Source organism: Macrotis lagotis, chromosome X (genome assembly GCF_037893015.1).
Source record: "Macrotis lagotis isolate mMagLag1 chromosome X, bilby.v1.9.chrom.fasta, whole genome shotgun sequence".
Lineage (NCBI taxonomy): Eukaryota > Metazoa > Chordata > Mammalia > Peramelemorphia > Peramelidae > Macrotis > Macrotis lagotis.
Window position 1 is genome coordinate 678,482,047 of NC_133666.1, and position 26,604 is coordinate 678,508,650.

General features: G+C 44.1%; 1 protein-coding gene across 2 annotated transcripts in view; it reads right to left on the minus strand.

The window, feature by feature from the left end:
- The window catches only part of TESC (tescalcin), a 59,402-nt gene extending 43,574 nt beyond the window's left edge, over positions 1 to 15,828 (minus strand). The window contains exon 1 of one of the 2 annotated variants that reach the window (XM_074205915.1): positions 15,675 to 15,828. In XM_074205915.1, the coding sequence (XP_074062016.1) occupies positions 15,675 to 15,732 (58 nt within the window). In that variant the 5' untranslated portion in view covers positions 15,733 to 15,828. The remainder of the gene's footprint in view (positions 1 to 15,674) is intronic. The other variant, XM_074205913.1, reaches the window with a different exon arrangement.
- Between the last annotated feature and the right edge of the window lie 10,776 nt (positions 15,829 to 26,604).

The following is a 26,604-nucleotide window of genomic DNA, read 5'->3' on the forward strand; positions in this document are numbered from 1 at the left end:
TTATGGTCTATGTGTATATGACCTATGGTATGTATATGTATGTTTGTGTGTGAACTGTGGGGTCTGTGTAGGTGAGCTGTTTGTGTCTGAAAGTTGTGTGTGTTGTGGAGTGTGTGAGCTGTGGTATATGGATATGTGAGAGTTGTGGTGTGTGTTATGTGCTGTAATGTGTGTGTGTGTCTGTGTGTGTGTGTGTGTGTGTGTTCTGCCAGCATCTCATCTCCTGTCCAGTTTTCTCTCCTTTGCTCAGCTGTGCCAATTTTTTCATTTTATTAAAATGCCTCCTTCTCCCCCCACAAAAAAAGATGGGGAAAAGGGAAGAATTCAACCAATCTGATGTTGAAAAGATCTGGTGAGGCTAAACCAATCCTCCACAGGACTCTGATCGAAGAGGTTTAGTAACTTGCCAAAGGTCACACAGGTAGGAAGCATTGGGGGAAGGAAATTGGAGCCCATATCCTCAGTTTCTCCAATCATGGTTTATGCCTCAATACCATCAGGCTCTCATCTAGAGCATTCCCAACAAAGCTCAGTGGTCATCTCGTCTCTTCTTGAAGACCTCCATTCCCACCTGAAGAATCCCCTGCCATTGTGGGATTCCATGGTTTTAGACATGTCCAACTTTCTGTGACCCCAGTTTTCTTGGCAGAGATAGAGGGGCTTATCATTTCCTTCTTCAGTTCATTTTATAGATGAGGAAACTGAGACAGAGTATTAAATGACTTGTTTAGGGTCACACAGATAATCCATATTTGAACTCAGGTCTTCTGACTCCAGGTCTGGTGCTTCCCCCATTTGTTGGAAAGTCTTTCTTTACCTCATACCTTTGCAATCTCCCCACTGTTCCTGCATCTTCTCTCTGGGATAGCTCTTCAGACTCTTGGAGATGGGCATCATTTTGATTCGGCCCTTTCTCTCCCCCTCCTCCCACTTTCACCCAAGGGATCCTCCTTACTTCCTTCAGCTCATCCTAATATGGCTTGGACTGGAGACCTATCATCATCCTGGTTGCCCCCCTCTTGGATGCCCTCCAGTTTATTAATGTCCTTACTAAAATATAATGCCTGGAAGTACATCCAGTACTCCAGAGGTTCCCCCTCTGAGACTGTTTCCTCATTTATAAAGGGGTTAGACTAAATGACCTCTAAGGTTTCTTAAAACTCTTAATCTAAAATCTCATGACCTCTCCGGATCTCAGTTTCCTCATCTGTAAAATAAAGGGATTGAACCAAAGAGCTTCTGGATTCCTTCTGTCTCAAGCTGTATGATCTCAAGACCTTTCTGGGCCTGGAGTATTAGGGTTTTAGGTATTTTCAGTCACATCTTGACCCCATTTGGGGTTTTCTTGGCAAGTATGCTGGAGTGGTTTGCCATTGCCTTCTCCAACTCATTTGATAGATGAGGAAACTGGGGGCATGACTTGCCCAAAGTCACACGGTTAGGAAGTGTCTGAGGCTGGATTTGAACTCAGGATGATGAGACTTCTTGATTCCAAGTCCAGGACTCTAACCACTGAGCCACCTAGCTGCCCTTTAAGTGCTGAGGTCCCTTCCATCTTTAAAGCCTTGGGGTTTTTTAATCTCTCCTGGTCTAACCGGAGAATAGCAATGACTGTCCTTCCTCCTGAAAGTTCTTCATCTCCATACTTCCCCCGCCACCCCCCGTCACATTAGCTTTCCAGGACTCCTAAGGAACAGCTTCCTGTCTGGTGGAAACCTTCTTTGACTGATAGCTCTGCCCTGAGGTCAGACTTGGGGAAAGCTTGGGCACACGGCTTTGACAGTGAGAACTGTCAAACCCATACCCAGACTGGGACTCCCAGGCTTAGTGATGGAGCCCTCTGGGCATCCATCGAAAGGGAGAACAAGTGCATGGGGCAGGGCTGTGGGGGAGGGGGCCAGCCTGGAAACTAGACTCTTCTCTCCGGTGAAATGGAGAAGGCCCGTCTTCCGTTCTGGGGAGCCCAAGATAGAAGGATAAAGACAGGAGCAACACCAGCCAGGCAGGCATTTCTGGTTCACAGGCGGTGGACAAACACCCTCGTAGTCAACCATCTATTACAATATTGGAGTGCCGGATACTCCTGTAAGCACCAGGGAGACAGGAGACCCCCTACCCTCAAGGAGCTTACAGTCTAGTGAGGGAGATAGACATGCAAATAACTATGTCCATACAAACAAGATTTACATAGGATAAATCGGATACTATTATTTTTTAGATTTTTGCAAGGCAGTGGGGTTAAGTGATTTGCCCAAGGTCACACAGGTCGAATTTGAACTCAGGTCCTTCTGACTCCAGGGCCGATGCTCTCTTCATCGTGCCATCTAGCTGCCCCCTAAACTGGATATTATTAAAAGAGGCAAGATAGCAGAGCCAAGAGGGTTTAGTAAAAGTTTCTTCCTATAAAAAAGTGGGATTTTAATGGAGAAGTGAGAGAAGCCAGGATGATGGAGGAAGAGATGAAGGAAGGGAGCAGAGATGAAGAGGGAGAGTATTCCAAGCATGGGGGATGGCCAAGAAAACTACCAGTGAAGGTGAGTCTTTAGGTAATAAGAATAATAGATGTTAGATTCTGGAATCCTGCCGTCAGCCTCGGGATTCCCTCTCCCTGAGGGATGCCCAAAGCTCTTTAGGAACAAGTCACTGCACAGTGAGATGGCAAAGTGGAGAGAGCAGCTGCCCTGGAGTCAGGACGACACAAGTTCAAATCTGATCACACTTGGAGATGGATGCCATCTTGACTCTGCCCTTTCTCTCCCCTTCCTCCCACTTTCACCCAAGGGAACCTCCTAATGGAGTGACCCTGGGCAAGTCACTTAATCACTATTGACTCAAAATAAAACAAACATGTCATATCATAGTGGTATTGGGCCAGTGGAACTGGGTTCAAATCTGGTTTTGGATGGTCCCCTACCTGTGGAACTTCACCTCTCTGGGCCTCAGATTCCCCATCTGTTAAAGAAAGGTGGGGGTCTTTGTAAAGATGGTCCCCCAGGTCCCTTCGTCCTCTAGATTTGGGGTCCAACTGCTGGAGATGCTTGACTGGGGAAGAAAGAGCCCAATTTTGAGGTTCTGAGGTGAACCTCTGGTTGGGGGCCTGCACTAGAGTTCTCAGTATCTGGACCTGATGAGTTCAGAGTTTGGGGTGCTGGGTCACAGGTAACCCACATACAGATCCAGATAAGGGCAGGAAATCCCCCTTCACAAATATTTCTATATCAAGTTCCTATCTGACCGACCAAGTCCACAGAAGAGGAAGTAAAAGTCCATAGAGGTGAAAGGACTTGGCCAAGGTCATACAGATTACAAGTAGACAAGCTGGGGCTCCAACCTTTGTGGAGTCATCATAGCTTGAGTCCAACAGACCCTTCTCCTTTCCGGGCCATGACTGGTAGATTGTTGGGGACTCAGAACTCAGCCTGACTCCACCTTTTCCCACTTCCTGTCCCATTCCATATTTCTGTCCTCCCAGAGTTCTCAACAGCAGAAAAAATACCAGGCTTTGTCCCAGGTGTGACTGTTATTCCTCCCAGGACACGGGGATCTCCGGTGACTTCATGGGAGACCTTTGGGAGAACAGATAACCCTCTTTCAACATTGTTTCCTTCAGTAAAGGTCATCTGCCCTCAAACAAAGGGTTTGTTTGTCATAGAGACTTTTATATTGCTGGCTCACTGGAGGCAATCACCTGTCTTTTTACTTTGGGAACATGATTTGGAAAAGCTGCAAAACTTGGCTGAGGCAATGGCTTTGCTCCAGGGGTTCTTTCCCAGAAGTCTACTCTTTGGTCATCCTAAGGCTAAGGGAAAGGGCACTCGCTGAATCTGGAGGTAGAGCACCTCTATTTAAGCATCTGCTACTTCCCACCAGGGTGACTTTGGACAAGTCACTATTTCCCTTCACCTGGTTTCCTCCTGTGCCAAATATTAACGGCTCATGTAGTATTCAAAATTGCTTTCACAAAGCACTGTTTTTATTTTATTCATCAAAGAGCAAGCATTTCTTGAGAACCTACTGTGTTTGAGGGCAAGTAAGTGGTACCATATTGCATAGACTCAGCATCCGGAATCCAAATCCAACCTCAGATATTTAGCTGTGTGACCCTGGTCTAGTCATTTCACCCTGTTGCCTCAGTTTTCTCATCTGTAAAATGAGCTAGAGAAGGAAATAGTAAATCCCTCCAGTATCTTTGCCATGAAACCCCCAATGGGATCAGGCATGACTAAAAAATGCTAACAACAATTGTGTTCTAAGCTATGATTCTGTCTTTCTTTGCATCCCTAATCCTTAGCATAATGTTGGGCATATAGCAGGCACTTAATAAATGCATGCTGAAGGGCTTACTGACTAGGTGTTCAAAGACAAAAGGGCAGAATAGTCTCTGTCCTCAAGTAACTTTCCCATTTTACATGTAAGGAAACTGAGGCTCTGAGGGGTGTCATAGCATCAGAGGCATGATTCAAATCTAGTCTCAGACATTTACTAATTATATAATCCTGGTAAGTCTCAGGCCCTCTCTGCCTCAGTTTATTTATCTGTAAAAAGAGGATGATAATAGTATCTACCTCTCAGGGTTGTGAAGATCAAACGAAATCATATTTGTAAGTCAGCATGGAAACCTTAAAGAACTCTATAAAGGTTTGCTGTCACCATCATCACCACTATCTTTTTAAATTTTTATTTGTTTTTTTTTTTTTTGGCAAGGCAATGGGGTTAAGTGATCCTGCCCTCCAGCCTCAGAGTTCCCTCTCCCTGAGGGATGCCCAAACCTCTTTAGGAACAAGTCACTGCACAGTGAGATGGCAAAGTGGAGAGAGCACCTGCCCTGGAGTCAGGACGACACAAGTTCAAATCTGATCACACTTGGAGATGGATGCCATCTTGACTCTGCCCTTTCTCTCCCCTTCCTCCCACTTTCACCCAAGAGGAACCTCCTAATGGAGTGACCTTGGGCAAGTCACTTAATCACTATTGACTCAAAATAAAACAAACAAACATGTCATATCAAGTGATTTGCCCAAGGTCACACAGCTAGGTCATTATTAAGTGTCTGAGGCCACATCTGAACTCAGATCCTCTTGACTCCAGGGCCAGTGCTCTATCCACTGCACCACCTAGATGCTCCCATCATCATGATCACTACCATCATCACCACCACCACCACCACCATTATCATCACCATCATTACTATCATCAACATTCAAACCTCACAGCATCCTAGATCTAGGAATGGAAGAGATGTCAAAAACAATCTTGCTCAAACCCCTCATTTTTACTAAGGAGGAAACGGAGATGAAGAAAGTTGAGGTGATGGCATGGGTCATAAGCATCCGAGCTTGGTTTTGAAATCTACCTTGGAGAGTTCCACCAGATGACATAGTGGATTATATATATGCACAGCTTTTACCAGATTGTTCATTGCCATGGGAAGGGAGGAAGGAATGGAGGGTGATAGAAAAATGTGGAACTTGTAAACTGCAAATGGTTGTCTGTTAAAAAAAACTACTTTTGCATATTATTGAAATTTTTTTTTAAAAAAAGATGACTTTGTGGGAGGCAACATGTTGCTAATAGAAAACACATCAGGAGTCAGAGGCAGAAAGCCTACATTCCAATCCTAACCCTACCACTTACTGCTTAGGTGACACTTGGGCTCTTCCTCACTCTGGGTCTCAGTTTCTCCATTTGTAAAAGAAGGAGGTTGGGCTGGATAAGTATATGTTTTTTATTTATTAACTTGTATACATGTTATGTGTCCCACCTAATAATGATATAGCTATCATTCATATAACACTTACTTTGTACCAGATGAGGCAGCTAAGAGGCTCAGTGAAGAGAGTGCTAGACCTGGAGTGAGGATGACCTGAGTTCAAATTCACTCTCAAACACTTACTAGATTTGATCCTAGGCAAGTCACTCAACTTTTGTTTGGCTTCATCTATTGGAGCAAGAAATGGAAAACCACCCTAGTATCTTTGCCAAGACAATCCCATGGACTTTTGGTTCCTGGGATCACAGAGAATTGAACATGATTGAACAGAAACAAATTGAACATAAAACTAAGTGCTTTATGATTATGTCATTTGATCTTCATAACAATCCTGAGGGTAGGTGCTATTTTTACTATTATTATTATTATCATTCCCATTTTGCAGATGGGGAAACAGCTCAGGTGTCTTGTTAGGGGCACATAGTAGCTGGAGGGTACACGGCTAGGGGCACACAGCTGGAGGGCACATAGCTAGGGGCATGCAGAGAAACTGGATTTGAACTTCTTGGCTTCAGACGTGGTTCTCTAGCCACTTAGATACTTTAGAATAAAAGCTCACTGAGGGCAGGAATTATATATCCCCAGCATCTAGACTGAATGCTAATAAATATTTGTTGGATTAATTTAGAAGCTCAATCAGGACCCCCCTCATTCTATCCTCTAGTCCTGTTCTCTCTCTATCTCTCTGTCTCTCCCCACTCCCAACCCTCTCTGCAAAGTCAGCTCCTTGAGAAAGTCTCTTCCTGTCTTCCCAGTGTAGTAAGAATTGACTCCAAAAAACATCTTAGTTTGGGAGGAAGGACAAGAAAATTCAGAAGTCCCTTGAACATGCACATGATTGGGGTAGAGTTCCTGTCTTTGGTAGAATTCCCTTGTGGTTGTGTCAAATCCCATTCAGCATTTTGGGGACCATTGCCCTGTGAAAGATGCCCTGGGACTCTAACTCAGTTCAAGGGGATCGAATTGCTGCTGCTCAGCAGTTAGGACCAGTGTTGGCACAGATGGGCCACTGCTTTGTTGGCACCATGGGAGACAGTATAGTGAAATAGAAAGAGATTGAGGTTTGCTGCATATCTAAGGTTCTTTTAGTTTTTCTTTAAGAGTCTCCAAGCACTAGGGCCCAAGTATCACTAGTAGGTGATCTTGGGGAAAAACTGAACCAGGTGACATTGTCCTTGGCCATTCTTTTGTGTCCTTCTCTGAGGAGTTGCCCTCTCCTTTGCCCTGACCCATTCCTTCCCTTATTTGTGAAAATACTTAACAGTCCTGGGCCACCTTTGCAAGTCTACCCTCCCCAGATATACCGTATATTCTGACCTCTGCAGACCATCCCTCTCTTTCCTGAATGGAAAGACCCCAGTCTGGGATTCAGGAAACTTGACTTTCCTTCTTAGAGCCTCAGTTTTTTCTTTTATAAAATGAAGATGTTGGGAACTTCTTGGGCATCAAGATGCAACTTCTGAGATCCAAGTCTAGATTTTAAGGGATGATTTAAAAAAATGTTTCCCAGGGGCAGCTAGGTGGCACAGTGGATAGAGCACCGGCCCTGGAGTCAGGAGTACTTGAGTTCAGATCTGACCTCAGACACTTAATTATCTAGCTGTGTGGCCTTGGGCAAGTCACTTAACTTTGCCTTGCAAAAATCTAAAAAAAAATGTTTCCCAGAAACCTTCACTTCTCATCCCCCCTACAGGGCAAGCCATAAATGAAACTACTTGAACATCAACCCAAAGGAGTCAAGATGGGTTGGCTCTCCATTGTCAATTCAGGCACTAGGCCCCGGCCAGCAGCCTCTGGGGACTGGTACTGCTCTTGACCCAAAGGGTGAAGTCAAGCAGAGGAGGTTTGAAAAACTTCAGTAAAACTGGCACAACCCTACTCACTCACCCACCTACCCACTCATTCTCACCTACCAACTCATTCTCATCTACCCACTCATTCTCACCTACCCACTCATTCTCATCTACCCACTCATTCTCACCTACCAACTCATTCTCATCTACCCACTCATTCTCACCTACTCACCCACTCACCCACTCACCACCCACTCACCCACTTCAACTTAATTATCTCACTTTTACTTCCTCAACCAATCACCTAGGTTTCTGAGGCTCTCTGGCAAAGGGGCTTTCATAGACTGTCTATTTTTGGAGGATTTAGCCCAGGTTCTTCAAATGCACAAGTGCATACTATTTGATTAACTAATTAAAAATAAAAATTGGATTTTAAAGTAATGACCTTCCCAGTCACCCTTCTCTGTCTGGAGCTGGGTGATCTCACTCCTCAGCCCATGGACAGGGGGATTCCATCACTGAGATCCAGGAATTCCAATATTACCAAATTATACGAGCTCTCTTTGACGTAAAGAGTGGACATGTCATTCATTTCCTTTTAATTGTCAGGGCCTAGGCTAGTTGCTGGGAATAAAGCAAAAGCAAAGCAGTATCTGCCCACAAAGAGCTTATATTCTGAGATGGTGGCAGTGATGTTGGTAAGGGGAAAGAAGCAAAGAGAGAGAAGGAAATGCAAGATGCAGACAAAATAAACTCAAGTAGGGGATCTCAGCCGGCACCTCATCTAACCCCATATATGAAAGGAGTCCCGACTCACTCATACCCAAGAAGAAGCAAGTATATCAATTTGATTGAAACCGAGTACATGCACTCAGTCTACAAAGAAAATTCTAGAATTGAAACCAGATTATGAAGGGCTTTAAAAGCCTTCCTTTCCCTTCTTTCCTTCCTTCCCCTTCCTTCCTCCCTTCCTCCCTTCTTCCCTGTCACATCGGGTTTCAGCAGGTAGCACCACAGCACCCGAGTTGGACTACACTTAGAGTTGGTCCAGTCCTACATTTTAAAAAGGTGGAAACTGAGACCCTTAGTGAGGTGACTTGCCCAAGGCTCCCTAAGTGGCAAAGATGAGATTCGATTCCAACTCCAAGTCTGGTCTGAATCGATGCTTCATAACACAATGTGTGTCTTTATATTTCTATGTTGGCCAGCTATGCTGCCAAAAGGCTGTCACCTGGCAGCTCCTCCCCCAACGCAGGGTAAACATTCTTGGTAACCTAAGGGAGCCCCATTGGACGCCATACACAAGCTGCCCTTTTCTAGATAGCGTCCAGTTCATCATCAACTTTCCTAACACAGTGGTGCCCAGGCCAGAACAGGTGAAGTCTGGTCAGAACAGAATCCCCATTATGATGGGTGGTGAGGGTGGAGGAGAGACAGAGAAAACCAGAGACAGAGAGACAGAGACAGAAAGAAAAACTGAGGCAAAAGAGACAGAGTTAGGCAGAGATGGAGAAACGGAGAGACAAATAGAGAGAAGGAGGGAAGGAGAAGAAGAAAGAGGAGAATGGGGTGGAAAAAAGAAAAAAAGGGGAATGGCATAGTAAATCAGTCCCTGCTTTCAAGCAATTAACATTGTAGTGGGGAATTTTGGAACTTAGGGAAAGCATCACAACCTAACCCTTTACCTGCCCCTCCTTTGCCAGAGCCTCTCCTTTATAGTCACCTTCCTTCTACCATGTATATGGTTTGTATTCACTTATTCGCGTTTTATCTCCCCATTTGAAATTAATCTCTTTAAGACAAGGGACTTTTCTGCTTTCTTTCTTTCTATCCCCAATATTCAGTACATTGCTCAGCATATAGTAGGTGATTAATAAATGCTCATTGGCTAACTGATCATGTCTGGGGCAAGTGGTATGAAGGGTAACCTTAACTGAAAGGGGAGGAGAAGCACCAATCTCTTGGGGGAGATGGTCCTGCAGGGGAGACAGAGATTCAAGGACCCCATGAGGCTGCTGCTACAGATATGTTATGTATTTCCCCACATCTTGGGTTCCACTGGCTTCAATCATGCCCTAGGATGCCCTCTACACAATTTAGTTGCTCCCTCAGACAGGGAGTCAACTTTCTCCCCCCACCCTTCCCCAGGTCTTACTCCTACCTTGGCTCTTTAAATTTCCCATCCTGAGGTATATTCTAGGCTTCTGGGAAATTCCTCGTTCCTGGATCAAACTCCTGGCCATCTCATTTTCCAGTTCTTTTTTTTTTTAATTGGGTCTGATTGCGGGAAGCTAAAAGGGATCTCTCTTCATTTGCTAACCCAAATGATTCTCAGGAGAGAAACCCACTGCCATTTCAGTGAAGATACAGCAGATCTGGTAGCAGAACTCCTAGAAATCTGGTTAGGCAGCTCGCAGTTCCCATCTGTTCATGGACTGAGCCTTTACGAAGTCTATTTAAGCAGATTGAATTCCCCCTAATTACATTAGGTGCTCTTTTCCAATAAGGACCCTCTACAGGGTCTGGGAGAGCTCACCTCCTACTGTGGGAAACTAATATAATTGTTATCTAGAAACCCAAGCAAGGGAAGGCAAATGTCTAGAGCTCAAGGGAATCTCAAGCCATGGAGTCCAAAGAATCCATTTTACAGATGAGGAAATCAAGGCAAGTAAGTTTTTATCTTGTACCAAACACAGGGACAGAAAGAAAGGCCCCTGCCCTCCAACTATATCCATACCGGATACAGACCTTTATGGATGGAGGGTAACCTTAGAGAGAAGGGACTGGTGACTTTTCCAAGGTCACATGCTAAGTGGAAGATGAATAATTCAAATTCACATCAGAGGATCATTGGGTTGGAGATTATCTAGTCCAATTCTTTCATTTTACAGATAAGGAAACAAGGTTTAGAGCCCAGCTGTTATTTAAACTCAGGTCCTCTCCCTCTCAACCCCACTTTCTTTCCCCCCCCAAACCACGCTGCTCCTAGGACTTTGATTTCAATGATAAAAGCTGCCAACTTAGGAATCCAAAAATACAGGATTCTCTTGTTTCTCTCCCCTTGACCTTGGTCACATCTGATACAACAAAATTTATCTGAACACCTGAAAACAGACAGCCTGAACCCTAAACTCCAGAGAAGGATTTGTATTCATCTTACCTCTTAAAGAATAGTTTCTGGAGGTTTTCACTCAGCCATCCTTGCAGATGAACCAGTCTCTAGTTTAGAGGACCTGACTTGGGAGAATGGGTAACTGGTATGTCTTGCTCTCTTTCCTTTGGAGCTTCTGAATGGTGCCCAGCCCAAACAGGGTAAGGGTGATTCTGAGGGTCATCGATATTTGCTCTGGGACCAGTGGGGTCTTGGGGTATTTTTCTAGGAAATGGAACAGCAGGGTCTGAAATCCCTGGAAGTTCTAACCAATGGTTTAGCATTGTGGCAGGCAATATGGAGCATGGGAAATAGTCCAAGACTAGGAATCAGAAGCTTGTGTGACCTTGTGAAAAATTACTTAACATCTCTGGAGCAGTTTCCTCATCTCTTTCGGTTCAGATAGCCCTTGGGAATTGTCCATAGAGTTTAAGGAAGATTCTCATAAACAAATTTCATATTCCTAATCTTTACAGAGAGGAAAATAAATGGGTTCGACTCATTCAATAAATCAATGAGCATTTATTAAATCAGGTCCTGGTCCTCAGGTCACATTGTATTGGTGGAGACAGTGTGAATTCAGATGAGTATGTAAGGAGTCACAAAATATACATAAGGAAAATTAATACAAGTGGGTATTTTATTTTCTTTTGAGGGAAAGGAACTAGAAGAGGGGGAGGGCAGGGCTCAAAGAAAAGGTAACTACTCTGAATTGGGCTTTGAATGAAACTGTGATCTATAGGATCTTTAGGTAAGATACCATGAGTGAATAGAGAGCTGGCCCTGCTGTCAAGATGACCTGGGTTCGAATTTGTCTATGTGACTCTGGGCAAGTCACCTCAGTTTCCCAGTAACTCTCTATGGTTATACATTAGGGTGGCAATCTGCATTGTTGAAGGGACTTCCCATCCCAGGAATGCTCAACACTAATGATATCATCACAGCTCTATAAAGAAAGGAATCAGTAAAGGTCAGAACTCTTGGCAGAGCTTAGTGTTCCCCAGATTTTTACCTGGCTTTGGGTGGGTCGTTATCTTTCTGTGGTGAGCTTGGGTTTTAGAGAATTTTGGTCATTTTTAGGGCTCTGGTCAGTGGGCATTCTGGGAGGGCATATGAGTTAGGGGGAGAGAAAACCAGAGCCCCTGGAGGCCTTGGGAAACTTCCCACTACTGATTATAATCAGAGATCCTTATAAAGAGAGGGATCAGTAAAGGTCAGAATTCTTGGCAGAGCTTAGTGTTCCCCAGATTTTTACCTGCCTTTGGGTGGGTCATTATCCTTCTATAGGGAGCACATGCCCTCTGAAGCACCTGAAACCTCTTGGACTTCAGAGAGATTGGTCATTTTCAGAGGTCTGGCCAGTGGGCATTCTGGGAGGGCATATGAGTTGGGGGAGGGAAGAGAAAGCCAGAGGCCCCTGGGGGTCTTGGGAAATCTCTAGGGTGTGGAATCATAGGCCTGGCAGGATGAGGCTCTTCCAAAAATAACTCAGTGGCTTTGGGAGGAATTGGGAGGGTCACAGTGAGGAACAACTCTGTTGATGGAAGATATGCTGATAAGCCTGGTCTTGCCTGTTCAAAGGCTGGGTCACCTCTGTGGGTTGCTTGGTTCCTCCCTGCTGGGAATGAATCGTGAGCCAACTCTGGCTTGGTGAACAAGAGAATAGCAGATTTGCACAGGCTGCCCTTTTCCCCATCCTTGATTGGCCTCCCTCCCACCCCCACCCTTACCTGGGCCCATTAGATTCCTCCATCTGTCACTTCCTACCTGGGAGACTTCATGTGAATCATTCAGTCTCTCTGGATTTTGGTTTCCTTCTTCATATCTGGTATACAGTAGGCACTTCATGAATGTTTGCAGATTAATTGAGTCATAAATTGAGGAGATTGCTCCCTCTAGTAATAATCACTTTTCAAGTTTGCAAAACCTCTTTACAAATTTCTCATTTGAGATTCACAAACAACCCTGGGAAGAGGGTAGGTACCATTATAATTCCAATTTTGCAGGAGAAGAAATGGAGCTGGAGACAGATAGAGCCAGTAAGTGTCTGAGGCCAGATTTGAGCTGGTCTTCCATTTTCCAAATTTGAACTCAAGACTTCCTGACTGCAGGTTTATTACTTTATCTGCTGAATAACTAGAGACCTTTAGGGTCCACTCCAACTTGAATTTATCCTATCTATATCTTGAATGCACATGACTGTTTTCATCATTTCTCCCATTAGACTATAAACTCCCTGGCCAGGCATGATTCCCCCCCCCCCCTTTTTTTTTAAGTTTTTTTAAGGCAGTGGGGTTAAGTGACTTGCCCAATGTCACATAGCTAAGCAATTATGTGTCTGAGACTGGATTGGAACTCAGGTCCTCCTGACTCCAGGGCCGGTGATCTATCCACTTCACCACCTAGCTGCCCCCATAATTATTTTTTTTCATCTTTCTTTGTATCCCTGGGGTTTAGCATATAGTCAATTTGACAATAAATTCCTACAATCCTTCAAATCACTATTCAGCTGCCCCTTCCCACACAAAGTCTTGCCTGAGTCCCCTTGAAGGATTTTCCTTCAAATGACTTCAGAGAACTCCCTTTTCCAGAGAATTCTAGAAAAGGGAAGTCAACTTTTGACTGGGGAGTCAGGAGCTCCCTAGAGCAGTGAAATCATTGCTCCAAACCAACCCACTTCATCCATTTTGAATATTTGCTCCAATCCTTCTCCCCTTCTAGCGTCTCCTGTGTCTGACACCTTGATTGATCAGTTGATTGGGTGATGTATACCCTCAGTACAATGGAAGCTCTGTGACTTTGATAGTGAGTTCACTATCCCAGCAGTGTCCCAACAATCCCACCTGAAAATTTTCAGGGTACTTGACATATATTGTTATTTCATTACATCTAACTCTTTGTGACCCATTTGGGGTTCTCTTGGCAAAGATTTTGGAGTGATTTGCTATTTCCTTCTCCAGCTCATTTTACCAGAGTGAAGTGACTTGCCCAAGGTCACACAGTTCATGAGTATCTGAGGTCAGATTTGAATTCAGGCAATGACACCTAGCTGGTATTCTCCATGCCTGGGCAAGTTCCAAATGATGTTTAATAAATAGTGATTGATTGGCTGATATATCATAGAATCCATACTACCCTCCTAGAAGTCAAGTTGTATGTCTCTCCCCTCTGCCCTAGTTCGTGGTTCTCTACCCAAGAGCTGCAAGCGTATGATAAGAACAGGAACCTTTGTAGGATGGGGCCCTCCCCCTGCCAGAAATGGTGAAATAAGGAAGGAAGTTTCTCTTCAGCTGCCTTTGGTGACATCAGTATGTTTGAAGACTAGAAGCCTCTTTTAGAGAGAGAAGGATACAGCACCTCTGCCGAAGCTCTGGCTTCAGCCATCACTTAGAATGAAGACTGGCATGCCCTCAGCTTGTCCACTGAGCCCACTCTTTGAAAAAGAATTGAATGGCAAAGAAAATCCCAGGATCCAAAGCCAGAAGCAACCTCAGTAGAGGCCAATCTCCTCATTCTATACAGGAAGAAATTGAAGCCAGGGATACCAAGGGTCACACAGGAGGGTCCAAATCTGGATTTGAACCCAGGTCTTCTGAATCCAGAGCCAGTGTTCTTTCCACTGTATGAGGAAGGGCCTGGGACCATCTCTTAACCTACTCATTCATTTAGACAGATCAGGAAGATGAGTCTCTCTCTCTCTCTCTCTCTCTCTCTCTCTCTCTCTCTCTCTCTCTGTCTCTCTCTTCCTCTCTCTGTCTCTGTCTCTCTGTCTCTCTCTTTCTCTCTCTCTCTGGCAATTGGAGTTAGAGTCACATAGCTAATAAGTATTAAGTGCCTGAGGCAGGACTTGAGCTCTGGTCCTCCTGACTCCAGAGCCTGTGCTCTATTCACTGTGCCACCTAGCTGCCCCGAGATGAGTCTCAGAAACAGAAAATGACTAGCTTCTGTTTCCATGACCATTAAGTTGTAGCGTTGAGTTTAGAATTTCTAGGTTTTGTCTCAGACGGGATCTGGGTTCAGATCCCACCTCTGATATTTCTTAGCTATAGGACCAGAAGCAATGCCCCCTGGCCAGTCTGAGCTTCAGTTTGCTCTTCCATAAAATAGAGATAATAATAATGTCTGTCTTAGCTGCCTCTGAAGCTTGTAGTTAAAGGTCCCATGGGATAATGTATGCAAAGCACTTTGCACCAGGAGCGGAGGGAACTTTCTGGTGTGGAAACACCCTCCGGTGATAGAGATCACAAATCCCAGAGCAAAGTGTCTGCTACGTTTTGGGGTGGTGGGTGGGCGTCTGAGCTTGTTATTTCAGCAGGGAATTAATAACCATGCAGAAAAGCAACTCGTCCCTCACAGTTTCCGAGGAAGCAGGGAAAGGTTAAAAGATTTGCGTGTCTGGGTCAAGGTTGTTTTTGGAGCCAGGCTTTTCTGACTTTCCAGGCAAGCCCGCCCCAACACGCAGTTTTGCTCCCAATGGAACTCCTTCCCTTACAAATGCTGGCTAATGACAGCGTTTTGCTTGTTTAGTTCTTGGTCCATTTCCTTAGACTCGCTCATTGCAGGGGGCAGAACGGCTCTGCTCCGAAACTTCTAGTCTCCTGGAATGACTTGGGGACGCGCAGAGGCTTCAGAGACTTGCCCAGGGTCACCGGACTAATGCGGACTTGAACCCTGGGCTCTCCGGGACCAGTTCTCCCCACCCCCTACGTGCTACACCCGCTAGTAATAGTGATTTGGTGGGCACCCCCTTGTCCACTTCCCCTCACCACTGAGGTCTCCCCGAACTCCTGCCTTCCCTCCCCTCCAAACTGGCCCCTCTCTGAGCTTCTCCCCCCACCCCAGCCTAGAGAAATGACCGGCAAGGAGCTAGAGTCCACGCAGGGCAGCCTCACGAACCCAGAACCCTCGGTGAGCAGAAGGGAAGCCCCGGGCAGCCGGCCCAGCCCCCGGGGGTACTCACAACCAGTCTTGCCCACGAGTTCCCGGACCTCCTCCGACATGGACTGGGATGAGCCCATCCTTCCAGAAGGGAGCTGGGGGGGAGAGGCTGCGCCGGCTTGGGACAGAGCTGGGGAGCAGCCGGCCGGCCCCCTCCACTCCACCGCCCCGGGGCGCCCCGAGACGCGCAGGGGAGCGCGGGCGCCGGCGGGGAGGCGCGGCGGCCGCTGCAGCGGGGCTGTCCGCTGGTCCTCCTGCCCAGCCGGAGCCGGCGCCGGTTCAGCACTGCAGCCCGGACTGCGCCCCGGGGCCAGCGGGGAGCAAGCCAGGAGCACAGTTACGTGCTTCGGGGGAGCTCCGGCTAATATAGAGACACCCCGAGAGCCCGCCGGGTCCCAGAGCCTGCCGTGTTCCCGGGACTGCAGGAGGCCCGGAGGCGCAGATCTGGAGGTCAGAGGAGGCTCCGCGAAGCTCCTCGGGCTCAGCACGGTCCTGAGACGGAGGACGGAGGAGGGGGAGGGCCTCTCCTTAACCCTTCCCCTTTCTAGCTCCAGATCCTCCCCACTCGGAAAGTTCTAGCCTCCCCTTGGATAACGGGGATGAGGATTGGAACAGAACCAAGAAAGAACCACGAATCCCACCTCCTCATTCTACAGAGGGGGAAACAAAGGCAGCAGCGGGAAGAGGAGGGCGCACTGCCTTTGGAGACCCAAGATCTGAGCTTGAATCCCAAGTCTATCCCTAGCAACCGGGTGACCTTGGACAGGTCCCTTCACTTTTCTAGACCTTAGTAAAATGAGAAGAGGTCGCATAAGTTGCTATATCCTTGGGGTTACAGGTCAAGATTTAGGCTTCTCTGCAATCTGCCCTCCTCCACCTGGAATCAATGAGCCAGGGGTTCGATCTGGGGCAGCTCCCTTCAACCAGTGTAACCTTGATTGGGCAAGTGACTTTGTTTTTTCTTTTTTGCAAGGCAATGGGGTTAAGTGACTTGCCCAAGGTCAGCCACCTAAGTAATTATTAAATGTCTGAGGCTGGATTTGAACTCAGGCCCTCCTGAGTCCAGGGCCAGTGCTCTATCCACTGCACCATCTAGCTACCTTGAGGAACTGACTTTTTTTGTTGTTCACAAGGCAATGGGGTTAAATGACTTGCCCAAGGTCACACAGCTAGGTAATTATTACTTGGCTGAGGCAGGAATTGAACCCAGGAATTCCTGACTCCAGGGCTGGTCCTCTATCCACTGTAATGCCTAGATGCCCTGGAAGTGACTTTTAAGAAAGGTAGCATGCTGTAGCATGATTTTGGAGTCAAACTTTGCATCTGCCACTTACTGCCTGCATGACCTTTGGCAAGTCACTTAGCTGAGTCTCAGTTTTCTTACCTATAAAGGGAGGGAGTTGAACTAGATGATGTCTAAAGTCCCTTCTGACTGTAAGTCGAGGATCTCATGAAGTTCAGAAGAGGGACTTTTTCTAAGTTGTTTACTAGAGGAAGTCAGCCTGGGCACTCCTCCCCCTCCACGCAGCTACCCAGTCTGAGGAGAAGCTATGTGGTGTGATGGAAAAAACAGCAGCATTCTGGGTAAGGCGAACTGGGTTATAGTCCCCAACTTTGCCACTATCTGTTTTTTAAAAAATATATATACATATATATGTATGAATTGTCTTGCAAATAATATATTATAGCAATGTCATTTGTTATATTATCATCCATTATTATAATTAATTTACAGATAATGTATGATATATGGGGAAGCTAGGTGGTACAGTGGATGAAATCCTGGACTCGGAGGCAGGAAAACCCCTTTTCCTGAGTTCAGATCTAGCAATAGGCACTTACTAGTTGTGTAACCCTTGGCAAGTCACTTAATACTGTTTGCCTCAATTTCCTCATTTGTCAAATGAGTTGGAGAAAGAAATGGCAAAACCATTCCAATCTCTCTACCAAGAAAACCCCAAATGGGATTACAAGGAAACAACAAAAAAATATATAATATATCCACATGCATACATGCACATATATGTAAATTTATATGCACATATCTGTTTGTATATGTGTATATATACACACTCTACAAACAGAGATCAGGAGTGGCAAGTGGAGTATACTAGATAGAGAAGCAAATGGAGAGTCAAAGGATCTGGGTTCAAATATTGCCACCACTTTTACTAGCTGAGTGATTTTATTATTTTATAATAATAAATAATTATTTAATTTTATAATAAATAATATATAATGTGCAATATGTTTATTATTATATTTATTATATAGAAAATATATTAATATATTATAATATATAATATTACACAATAAATAATATATAAATATATAATTTGAAATTTTATAATAAATAATTGTTAAATTATTTACCCTTTCTAAGCTTTGCTTCCTTATTTATTGTTAAGATGCCTCAGCAATTGGCTGCCAAATCTATCCTTCCACCCCCCCCCCCTGCTCTCTAGGCCCTTCTCACCTGGAATACTACATCCTGCTCTGGCCTCCTAATTCTCTCCCCACTTCCATTCCCTTCTCTCCAATTCATCTTACTCATAACTGCTAAACTAGGCATCCTTTGCTGTGTTCGACTGTGTATAGTTCTTATGAGGTTATTGTCTTTCTATTTTCTTTAAAATTGGGGTAGGGTGGAAGGATAAATACTTATTAACTGAAAATGAAATAAAAAAAGGGAATTTCAACAAAACTAGACCTGGAAAAACTGGATCATTTGTCAAATATACATTTAGTATCCAATGTCTTGGGTGGTTTCCTGATGAAGAATAAAGAACACATGTCACGATCTGGTGAGTGCAATGCCAAATGGTATAAAACTCAGGACTGTAGCAAAGGAGGGAGTGTTGCATATTAAAAATATTTTAAAGAGTATTTAAAAAATAATAGTTTTCTCAAGGCATAGATCTCTCACTTGCTCAACAGGTTCCAATGGCTCCCTCTTGTCTCTAAACTCCCCTGAGGTTTAAAGGTCCCTTTTCCAGATATATGGAACATTATGTCCTTCATGAACTGTTTCAGCCCTAACAACCTACCCATCCTTCCCTGTACCCAACATTTCACCTCTATCTCCAGGTTTTGGTTTAGGTTGTTCTGTGTTGTGGAATACATTCTTTGCCTCTGACTTATAGAATTCCAAATTGCTTTCAGAGCCATCTCCTCTAGAATCCCTTTCCTGATGCCCCTAGCTAGTAGTGCCCTCTCCCTTGGAAATTACCTTGTATCTTTGGGGTGTGTGAGTGTGTACGTGTGTGTAAATGTTTATTATTTTGTATGTGTGAAAAGGGAGGTAGATGGCACCGTGGCTAGACAGCTGGAGCTGTAGTCAAGAAGACCTGAGTTCAATTTCTGACTCAAATCCTATCTTTGTGAGCCTGGAGAAGTTGCTTAATCTCTGCCTTAGTTTCCCCATTTATAAAATGAGGATAATAATACCAATATCCCAAGGTTGTTTTGGAGAGTAAAATGAAATAATATTTATAAAGTGTTTTGCAAACCTTCAGAAGCTCTATATAAATGCTGGTGGTCAGTCTTCAGCACTCCACCCCAGCCAATAGAATATAAGATCTGAGATCAGGTGCTACTTTGTCTTTGTGTTCCCAATGGTCAGGGTAATAATACCTGGTACCTAGCAGACATATATGTGTGAATACATATATTCATATATCCATACATGGATATGGATCTACACACACACATCTTTATATCTACATATACACATATGCATTTAGAGACACTCATATACATACATATGAATGTCTGTATCTATATAAATGGACCTGCTAATGAATAAATGAATGAATGTAGCAAGTCACTCAACACCATTTGCCTTGGTTTCCCCACCAGTTTCACAGTTTGTCTCAGTTTCCCCCATTCTATTATAAGGACATACCCAGAAAGAAGGGAACTTCTCCACCACACTCAATACTTCTCCATTTGCTATAACTATTGGCTCTTGTGAGGATCAAATGACTTAATAAATGTAGAGTGCTTAGTATAGTGTCTGGGTTGTTTTGTTGCTGGTGGTGGTTTTTGTCCTTGGTTCTCAAAGAGAACCAAAATGGCATCACTATATTGGAATCAAGGTACAGTGTTTCTGATGATCAGACCAATATGAACTCAGAAGGATCTACCACGGGTCAGGCACAAATAGTCCATATGAACATTTGGGTTGGAGATGTCTTTACATTTGTGTACCTCATGTTTCTTTTGAGCTACCGCAATTCTGCTTCTTTCATAGAATACAGCTCTTTCTTCGATGTGGACACACCAAGTTGAGTATCTCCCGTGTAACATTTGTCAAATATACATTTAATATCCAAGGTCGTGGGTGGTTTCCTGATGAAGAATCAAAGAACACATGTCACAATCTGGTGAGTGCAATGCCAATTTGTGTAAAACCCAGGATTGTGGCAAAGGAGGGAGTATTGCATATTAAGAACATTTTAAAGAGTATTAAAAATAATAATTTTCTCAAGGCATAGATCTCTCTTGCTCCAGATGTTCCAATGGCTCCCTCTTTTCCAAAAGTCATTTCCCAATTTCTTCAGCGAGACCTTGAGAGTTGTCCTTGTATTGCTTCTTTTGATCTTCATGTGAATGTTTGCCTTGTGTGAGTTTTCTGTAAAATAGCTTAGGCAAATGTTTGTTTGGCATTCAAACAACATGGCTAATCCATCAAGTTGAGTTCTTTGAAGTAAAATTTGATCTGACCAAGGCTTTTGGTGCTGTCAGTTGTGTGGAACATGTGGAAAATTATATCAAAATTTGCTTTTCTGGAAAAGTTCATCCGTATCGTACATCAATTTCATGACGGCATGCTTACTCGAAATCTGGATAATGGATGATGCTCTCCGGCTTTCCAATCACCAGTGGAGTGAAACAAGGCTGTGCACTGGCTCCCTTGTACTTTAGCAAGATGTTTTCGGGCATGTTGTCAGATGCCTTGAATGAGGATGAAAGGTCAGCTACTGTAATGATGGTAAATTATTTAACTTGGAAAGGCTACAAGCCAAGACTAAAGTGGAGGAAAATTTGGTGCATCATTTTTTTGTTTGCAGAGAATTGTGCACTCAATGCAGCTTCTGAAGCCAAGATGCAAGAGAATGTAGATTGATTCTCTGTCATTTGCACTAATTTTTTTCTGACAGTACCAAGAAAGCAGAGGTTCTCTACCAGTTAGCACCATGCCATCCACATGTGGAACCAACAGTTATAGCAAATGGAGAAATATTGAGTCTTGGTGAAGTTCACTTACCACGGTACTCATCTTTCTGAGTATGTCCAAATAGATCATGAAGCTGATGTAAGCATTACCAGAGCTAGTTCAGAGTTTGGGAGGCTCCAAAAGAAAGGGTGAGAGAGAAGGGAGAAGAGATTGCCCATAAATGAAGGTCTACAGAGCTATGTACAAGTTGTGCTGACTTCATTGTTGTATGAGTGAAGCTTGGACAGTCTACCAAATCCAAGCCAGGAAACTGAACCACTTCCTTTTTAATTATCTTGGGAAGATTCTGAAGTTCATCTGGTAAGAGAAGGTACCAGACCATGAACTGAATTGCCAAGCATTTGAACTCTACTGGCATATAGAAAATGCTACATAAATCTTAGCTATTTTTTCTTTTTTAAATTTTAAAAAGGTTTTATTTATTTTGAGTTTTACAATTCCCCCCCCCCCCATCTTGCTTCCCTCCTCCACCCCCACAGAAGACAGTCTGTTGGTCTTTACAACATTCCCGTGGTATACATTGATGTAAGTTGAATGTGATGAGAGAGAAATCATTTCCTTAAGGAAGAAACATATAGTATGAGATATAGCAGAATTACATAATAAGATAACTTTTTTTTTAAACTTAAGGTCTTTGTTCAAACTCCACAATTCTTTCTCAGGATACAGATGGTATTCTCCATTGCAGATATCCCAAGATTGTACCTGACTGTTGCCCTGTTGGTATGAGCAAGTCCATCAAGGTTGATCATCACCCCATGTTGCTGTTAGGGTTCTGCTCATCTCACTCAGCATCAGTTCATACCAATCCCTTCAGGCTTCCCTGAATTCCCGTCCCTCCTGGTTTCTAATAGACAATAGTGACACACATAGACCACAGTTTGCTAAGCCATCCCCCAATTGAAGGATATTCCCTCAGTTTCCATTTCTTTGCCCCCACAAACAGGGCTGCTACGAACATTTTTGTTTTATTATTATTTAATTATGAGTCAAGCGTGAGGATTGGACTACAAGATTTCTAAGGTCCTTATCTAAGGTCCTAAGTCTATCATCTAAGTAACAAGGAAGAGATTGTCCTTTGGGGCTCACCTTTGGAGGTGCAGCTTTCAGACCTGAGGGGAGTCAGTCAGTAGGAGAGCCCTAGATACCTGAACCAGTAGCAGGCCCAGGAGGCTGAGCAAACATGGAAAGCAGTTGTGCCTTCAAGACCAAAGCTGGTCTTCTCTGGCGCCAGCAGGGCTTCCCTGACCTTTTGAGGCATCTGTGAGGTGCTGACCAAGCTCATCATTACCCACACTTGCTGGGAATTCTATTTTTATGACCACTCATTTATTTTTATTGGTTCCTGTGATTTTATTTTACTAAATTATTAAAAAATCAAATGAGTAACTAATGGGGCTTTCATGCTGCCTCCTCCATTCTTCCCTTCTCCCCCAGGAAGGCCACAGAGACTTTGAGATGCTCCTGGGGAGCTGCCTTGTTAAAGTTCCCCAGGAGTAGAGACTGGAATGCAGAAGAGATTCACTTTTTTTGTCTTCATCTACTTTGAGATGTCCTTGGAGGGGTCAGAAAGAAGGTGGGGTGGTTAGGAAGCAAATGTTCTGAGCCAGAGACATAGTGAAGTGATATTAATTCAAGCTCTGGGCCATCCCAGCTTCTTTCCCTCCTCACCTCCCACTGTAGTGGTCCTGGGACCTCCACAGACTCCAATGGCTATCCTCAAATTGCTTGGCTCCCATTTACCTTTCTAGGCACATCATTCCCCTTTATAAGCTCTCCTCTTTAGCTAGACTGGTATGCTTGCTGTTCTCCTCATCTCCCACCTTCACGCCTTTGTCCTGGCCACTCCCCATGCCCGGAATTCCCTCTTTGCCTCAGATTCTTAGAATTCCCAATTTGCTTCAAAGTTCAGCTCGAGTACCATCTTCCACATGAAGCTTCCTGATCTCCCTACATAATCTATTTACTTGAACTAGTTTATGTTTATATAATACTCATCAGCATCCCTACAGCACGTTAAGGTTTGCAAAACATTTTCAAATAAGATCTCATTTGAGTCTTGCAGCAGTTCTTGGAGGCAGGTACGGCCATTATCTCCATTTTACAGATACTTGTCTGTCCTTTATTTTTGAAGAGGACCAATGACGTCACCGGTGACATCTTGACTTCTGTGTGAATTGAAGTGAAGCCAAGCTTATAAAGATAGAGAAAATGAGGGAAGCAGAGATGGAGTGACTTGCCTAGTGACACAGAGCTAGTATGTGTCCCAGCTGGATTTGAACTCAGGGCTTATTTCCTGAGAAGCTGCAAGCTCCATGAGGGCAGGAGCTGTTTTTTTTTGTCTCTGTATCCTCAGTGGCTAGCCTAGATCATAACAACAGTGGATGGAGCAGGAAGACCCTGGTTCAAATCCAACCACAGACACTAGTTGTATGACCCTGGGTAAGTCACTTAACCTACCTTTTCATTTCCTCATCAGTAAAATGAGGATTATAAGAATACCTACCTCCTAGGGCTGTTATGAAAGTCAAGTGAGGTAACTGGAAAATGCTTAACCCAGTGATGAGCATATAAATATTGATTTATAAAGGTTCATATTATCTATATATTTAAGATATTATATTATTTATAAAGGCTTACTCTCTCCTCTTTGTATTGATTTAGAAAGTGACCTCTGCATCCATTGTCAGATCACCTATCTGAAGACAGGGCAGCCTTAATTTAATTGAACAAACTTTTATTGACTGCTGTGACCTAGGCACTTTGACCTATTATAAAATGGTAAAAGAATTAACTGAGCAGGGTTTTGTCCTGGAAGGGACCTCAGAGGCTATTGATGAATAGGAAATATTTTCCCTTGTGCCCTTCCTAGCAAGTGACCATCCATCTCAACATGAAGCGCCAACCTTCACAGGCAGCTCATTCCACCTTGGGACAGCATTCATTCCTAGTCAACCAACAAAAAATTATTCAGTATTTATTTACTGTGTTGAACTCTGGAAATCCAAAAGCAGACTGTTCTCAAAGCTCCCAGTCTAATGGGAGACACAACATGCAAATAACTAAGTACAATTATAAGAAGTTTGGAGTCTGCATAGAGCTTTTTCTCCCATCTACCCATTTTTCCTATTTGCAGCCTCAGGGACCAAGAACACATATTTAATCTCCTTTCACAAGATGAATGTCTCACTTTGTAACCCCATTGGTTTGCACAGTATATAGCGGCATACAGTAAGTGTTTAATGAATGCCTGTTGATGAAACTAGTTTCATATCCCCCCCCCAAAATAACCTTTCCCTCTCCAGATTAAATTAAACACCCCCAGTTCCAGGATGATCTAAACCACTCATCCTCATTTTACAAGTGTCTTTAGATATTTGTCAGAGGGACACTTCGTCAGGAGGAAGGGGGAGAACAATTCTGCTAGGAGAACCCCTAGGATAAAACAGGAGAGCAATAGTCCCACAGTCACTCAATCCTATGCTAATCAGTTGGGGTACAAAGAAAGGCAGAAACTGATCCACTTGTCTCATCCAAAAGTAGGGGATGAGGGTTGTGGCAGGAGGAAAATCCAAGGAGACAGCTAGAAGGACTATTGAATTTCAAAATCTTCAAGGAGGTCATATTTCCCATGGTTGAAGGTTCTGTCCCCTCTCTTCAAAGACCCCTCAATTTCTCCTCCTCTCCCCCAAATGAAGGAGTTACATTGGTAGGTTGAGTCAATTGAAGCTGCCTGGGTCCAATTCCTGGGCTCTTTGCATTACAGGCCTGTCACCAATTCTTCACCTTGCATTTAATGGGGAAATGAGGCAGGGCAGTTTCCCCTGTCTGGGTAATGGCCCTGTATTGTGGGTAATTTGGCACCTATAATTTTTCTCTAGCAACTGGAAGCTTTTAACGGGGTCTTGTTCGATGATTAGCCCTGTTAGTCTAATGCCTGGGAAAAAAAGGAAACTCCATCTCGATCTTGACTTTGCAAAACACAGCCCAACCTCCGGAAGGCTTGGAAACACTTCAGTCTCCAGGCAACTGCCTCTCTTCCCCAGAGAAGCTGATTAAAAGCTTTGGCACAGGCTAGGCTGACACAATTTAGTTATAAGAAAAGACACAGAAACAATGGGTCATAGGACTCTAGATTTACAATGGATGGGACCTCCGAAGCCATCTAGTTCAATCCCCTTATTTTATAGATGAGGAAACTGAGGCACAGAGGGGATCAGAGTATCAGATCTATATCTCAGAGGCCATCTAGGTTATCTGCTTCATTGATGGAGTGACTTGCTCAACACTCTGGGGGAAATATAAAAGCTGCCTGTAATAAATCAATGACATACTTCATGAGAGGCAGCTAGGTTGCACATTGTGGAGAACACCCAGCTTGGAGTCAGGAGGACCTGAGTTCACATCTGGTCTCAGACACTTACCTGGGGTAGTCACTTCACCCTAACTGCCTCAGTCTCCTCATCTGTAAAATGAACCAATGAAGGAAACATCAAAACACTCTAGGATCTTTGTCAAGAAAACCCCAAATGGGGGCTCTAGGTGGTGCAGTAGATAAAGCACCAGCCCAGGAGTCAGGAGGACCTGAGTTCAAATCCAACCTCAGACACTTAATAAGTACCTAACTGTGTGGCCTTGGGCAGGTCACTTAACCCCATTTGCCTTGCAAAAACCTAAAAAAAAAGAAAGAAAACCCCAAATGGGGTCATGAAGAGTTGGACATAATGAAAATGATGGAACAATAACAGATAATGAGAGTCACTAGGGTCGGTGCTCCTTTTATGATACCGTACTGATCATGGAGCCTTGGGATTCTAAGAGCACTAGAGTCATCTAGCCCAACCTGTGCTGAAATGGAATCCCCTCTACAAAAATACCTGATAAATGAGCAGACACCTTTTGCCTAAAGACCTCCAAATGAGGGAGACCCTGCTACCTCCAAAGGTAGGTAGATTGTCCATTATAAAGGATCCTGGGGCAACTTAGGAACAGCTTTGGAACAGCTCTCGGTGCTAGGATGTTTGACACTAAGACAACAATCTGTCCTTTTGCTGATTTTAAGTAAGGAAAGTAGGTTATCTCTTTTACCTGATGGCTTGGAAGCAGTGGTGTTGTCAAATACCTTTAATTCTTGCTGCTAGGGAGGAGCTCTGGAGTCAGGCTACATTTGGGGGTCTACGCTAAGTTTGAAACCAAAAGGATAAGACCCTGGAAGCAGAGAGCCACCAGGTTGTCTAAGGAAAGGTCAATTCTTCTTCAGGCTACTGACATCTGTGCCCCCAAATACTGGGAGAATCTGCTATGTCCAGGGAGTGGCTACTGCCCTTCTAACTTGGGTGAGACAAGGAGACCCAGTCCCAAAAAAACCAAATATATGAAGACAGTTATCATGCCATGTCTTTCCTAAGAGTTCTCTTCTCTAGGCTAAATATACCTAATTATTTCGATGTATCTGTGTATAATATGAAAACTATCAACCATCAGGCAGCTGTTAAGGACCTACCATGTTCCAACACTGGGCTAAGCATTAAGGATACCACAACTCATATAGAAGTCTCCATCCTCAGGGAGTTTATTATATTTTTGTACCTCTTCTCGAGAACTTTCAACATCCTGGTTGTCCTCCATTTTATCAATGACTATCCATCATAGGGTGTCCAGAAGTGAATGCAATAGAATATAAGTTAAAGTAGACTTTAAACTCCTCTAAGAT